This window comes from Seriola lalandi, unplaced genomic scaffold, assembly GCF_002814215.2.
Source record: "Seriola lalandi dorsalis isolate HSWRI2012SDOR001 ecotype SW California unplaced genomic scaffold, Sedor1 jcf7180002054327, whole genome shotgun sequence".
Classification (NCBI taxonomy): domain Eukaryota; kingdom Metazoa; phylum Chordata; class Actinopteri; order Carangiformes; family Carangidae; genus Seriola; species Seriola lalandi.
Genome location: NW_019524880.1, coordinates 172,485 through 176,825, shown reverse-complemented (window position 1 = coordinate 176,825; position 4,341 = coordinate 172,485). Strand labels below are relative to the sequence as shown.

The window sequence follows — 4,341 nt, the reverse complement described above, 5'->3', positions numbered from 1 at the left end:
GTGACTGTAACACAAGACACACAAGCTGCAGCATGATGTGCGCGCACACACACACACACACACACACACACACCCGCATGTACTGCCTTTGGCCTGCTGAGTTAAAGTAGATGAATAATGATCGGAGACGCGTCTGACTGTGACGTGATTTATTTTTTGTAAACATGATCTCTACTAACTAACTCTACCTCCACACAGCTGGGGGGGGGGTGTTACAAAATGAACCCCACCCTCCTCACATCTGTACTGGACAGACTGGTGTTCAGCCCACGTGCACATCACACTGTCACTGGTGCGCGGGACTGTGTTCTGACGTCACTCATAAATACAGCACACACACACAAGCACACACACACACACACACACACAAGCACACACATACACACACATATAAAAATGCAACATTTAAAAGTTGACTGAAGCTCCAGGTCCCAGCAGCCACATGAGGAGGCTCTGCCCGCCCATCTCACTCGTTGTCTCCGGGATCAGCGGGCTCTGATGGCGCCCCCCTGTGGTCAAAGACAGGAAGAACCTCTGTGAGCATTCTTCTACACAGCAGTGAGACAGTGTGTGCTCTCTGTTCCTGGAAAGAGGCTTCAGAGAGAGAGAGAGAGAGAGAGAGAGAGAGAGAGAAAGGGCTGCAGCACACTGAGATTAGCTGCTGGCTGTTTTGGTGTGAATGCAGAGGAAGAAGCAGAGAGCTGCTCCAAGCTGCAGCAGCCAAGAGACCGGGCTCGTCACACAGTACACACAGACAGGAGCCAGGACATGATACACACAATATACACAAAACACTGGATGAGCAGAGCAAGAGAAGAAGAACGAATCAACAGGAGAGGTTCAGAAAGGTTCCCTGACTCTGATCCTGCCCATCACTTACCGGGTGTAACACTTCATCTCAGTATATATGTATCCTCAATGACCCTGAGATGGAGTTTACACTGAAATACTTTGACTGACTGTGTTAAAAATGTTGTACATTTTTACAAATTTATCAAAAAAGTAAAAGCTGAAATATCACATTGACAAAATTATTCAGACACTTTACTTCACACTGTCTTTAGCTCAGAGAAAAAAACAGGAACAATCAGGACTCCAGCTCTAGAGGAGTCCTGGTGGTTCCAGACTTCTTCATGTCAGAATGATGGAGACCGCTGTTCTTCTCAGGAACCTTCAGTGCAGCAGAAATGTTTCTGAGCCTGGACACAGTCCTGTCTCTGAGCTCTGCAGCAGCTCCTTCCTCCTCAGGGTTTCTGCTCTGATCTGTTTGTCAGCTGTGAGGCCTGATATAGACAGGTATGTGTCTTTTACACATCATGTCCAATCAGCTGATTTCACCACAGATGGACTCCAGTCAAGGTGGAGAAACATCTCAGTGATGATCCAGAGAAATGGAGGAACCTGAGCTACATTTCTATTTCATTTATTTCTGTTTTCCCTTTGTAATTATGGGGTATTGAGTGTAGATTGATTTTAGCATCAGGCTGCACCATATGTGAAGTGAAGTGGTCTGAAAACTTTCTGAATAAACTGTAGGTGTGTGTGAGTAACATTCCTTACAGTTCTGATTTGATTTTCAGATTTCCGAACATATAAAATATATAATCATATAAATAGTCATATAAAATATTCAAAATCTGTGTGAAATTTTGACATAATTGCTGTGTGAAGTCTTGAGTAATGGCTAAAAAGTGTTTTGTGAGGTCACAGTGACCTTTTCATCCTCGAGTCCAAGTGAACATTTGTGCCAAATTTGAAGAAATTCTGTCAAGGCGTTACTGAGATATCATGTCCACAAGAACGGAACAAATGGACGGACGGACAGACGGACAACCCGAAAACAATATGCCTCCAGCTCTTGCTGTCGTTGGCACAGAAGCATAAAATAATTTCAGTAATGACATTAGCTTAGGGTTCAGGACAGCCACATCCCAGTTGAAAGTTCCCTATCAATGGTGATGTTATATATATTAAGTGTGCTGCTGTCTCAGAACAGAAGGATCTTGGGAAACTGGTTATAAAATGTTCATTAGAACACAAAGTACGTTTTGTAAGTAATGCATTCTCAGGTACACACCTGTACCTTTTTTTTTTTGTAGGTGTTTGGATCTCGGACCAACACAAAGACCTGATCCAGGTAAGATGTGTGTACTGGAGCATCCACTTACCCCGAATAAGGTGGTGGTGGGGCATCATGCTGTCCACTGCGGTTCAGAGCCTCATTGTAGCTGGGTAGACCGGGAACAGTGATCCCAGACAAGGGCACCATCTCCGGGGCCGGGCGCCCATCTGCTGCCATCCGGACTGGAGCTCTGGACCAGCACAGAGACGGACAAGTCAGTTTAGTTCCTGTGACGCTCAAGTCTAAGGCAAATATAAATGTTCTCAGGAAGTGTGATGGTAATTATGTTTGATTATGTTGATTTCCTGTTTTTATAGACCGTGTTGTATATAAGTGAAGATCTTCACCACATGGTGGAGCTAAAAAAAAAGGTCAGGGGTCATTGAGGTCATTAGATATTGTTATCTGAGGGCAATAAATATCCACACCAGATGTCATGGCCAGCAGAGTTAAAATGTCTGATGGACCAAAGTGACCATTTTATTCCACATCCCTCACTTAACTGGAGAAAAAATGGTCCACATCAGGGAGAACTTACTGGGTTGACCTCCTCTCACCCTTCTGCTTGGCTTTGTAGCAGTAGATTCCCAGCACAATGGCAATAACAGCAGACACCAGGACAGCCAGGATCCCTGCCACCAGTCCTGACACATCCACTCTGGGAGCGTACTCTTCAAAGACGAACATGATTAACTTCAAACCATTGTTTCCCCAACAGTTTTCACAGCAGCCAGTCCGTCACTGATTATTACAATCCAGACTACAATCCTGACTTTAGTCCTGACTACAGTCCAGACTACAGTCCAGACTACAATCCTGACTTCAGTCCTGACCTCAGTCCGAACTACAGCCAAGACTACAGTCCTGACTACAGTCCAGACTACAGTCCAGACTACAGTCCAGACTACAGTCCTGACTACAGTCCAGACTACAGTCCAGACTACAGTCCTGACTACAGTCCTGACTACAGTCCAGACTACAGCCAAGACTACAGTCCTGACTACAGTCCAGACTACTATCCTGACTTCAGTCCTGACCTCAGTCCGAACTACAGCCAAGACTACAGTCCTGACTACAGTCCAGACTACAGTCCAGACTACAGTCCTGACTACAGTCCTGACTACAGTCCAGACTACAGTCCAGACTACAGTCCAGACTACAATCCAGACTACAGTCCTGACTACAGTCCAGACTAAAATTGAGACTTTAGTCCTGACTACATCATTTGAAGACTTTTCTGTTTGCCACTGCCTTTTATTAAACCAAATTTGCGAGTTAATATTTTACACTGCACTGGAACTTTTATTCTCCTGTTTTATCTGTCTTATTCCTTTTTAGCTTCATTTATTTCCAAATTCAATTTTTAATTGTATTTAAATGTCTTTTTACTTGTGTTGCTTTTATATTCTGTCTTGATGGCTTTTATGCTCTATGTAAAGCACTTTGAATTGTCTTGTTGAAATGTGCTATACAAATAAACTTGCCATGCCTTGCCTTGCCTTACATCCAGACTACAGTCCTGACTACAGCCCAGACTTTAGTCCTGACTATAGTCCTGACCTCAGTCCTGACTACATCCAGACTACAGTCCTGACTTCAGTCCTGACTACATCCAGACTTCAATCCAGACTATAGTCAAGACTACAGTCCCGAGTATCTGAGTATCACTCCCCCTTCAATCATTGATTGGTCAGTGGACCTTTAATCGTGCAGATATAATAAGTAAAATAAAATGTGATCATTACAATAATGATAAAGTTCAGTATAATAATGATGCATTTATTGGTCCTTGGGTATTTTCAATATAAAAACATTTCATTCTGCTGATGAGCCCAGTACCAAGACCTGAAGACTACATAGATAATGTTCTTTACCGTGACTGTTCACATAGTCGGTCCAAAATTTTTCCTGAAAATGGAAGAGAAAGAAAATATAATGATGTAGCTTCATTAGAGAGAAGAAGAATAGACACATTGAGTGACGACCACAGGACATTTCATTCACAGTCCTCTCATCAGGTGCTACAGTACAGGTTCAGGTAACAGTTCTAGGAGTTCTGGTTCAGTTGAACGGCTCATCTTCAGACTGTAGATGTAACAATGCTGGGATATTAACTAAACGGCATTTTAATGGACTCTTAATGATTTCTGGTGCCCTTCAAATAATTTCTCAGTCTGTTCACATAACTGTCACACAAGGTTCAAATGTTAAGGTGACGT

The 4,341-nt window shown here is 43.3% G+C and overlaps 1 protein-coding gene across 1 annotated transcript in view; it reads right to left on the bottom strand.

Annotated features, from left to right (window-relative positions):
* Positions 1-134: 134 nt before the first annotated feature.
* Positions 135-4,341, bottom strand: part of prrg2 (proline rich Gla (G-carboxyglutamic acid) 2) — a 6,607-nt gene continuing 2,400 nt past the window's right edge. The window contains exons 2-5 of the mRNA XM_087174201.1: positions 3,997-4,143; positions 2,661-2,793; positions 2,169-2,312; positions 135-509 (exon numbers count right to left, since the gene is read on the bottom strand). Of these exons, the coding sequence (XP_087030327.1) occupies positions 467-509; positions 2,169-2,312; positions 2,661-2,793; positions 3,997-4,143 (467 nt within the window). The 3' untranslated portion in view covers positions 135-466. The remainder of the gene's footprint in view (positions 510-2,168; positions 2,313-2,660; positions 2,794-3,996; positions 4,144-4,341) is intronic.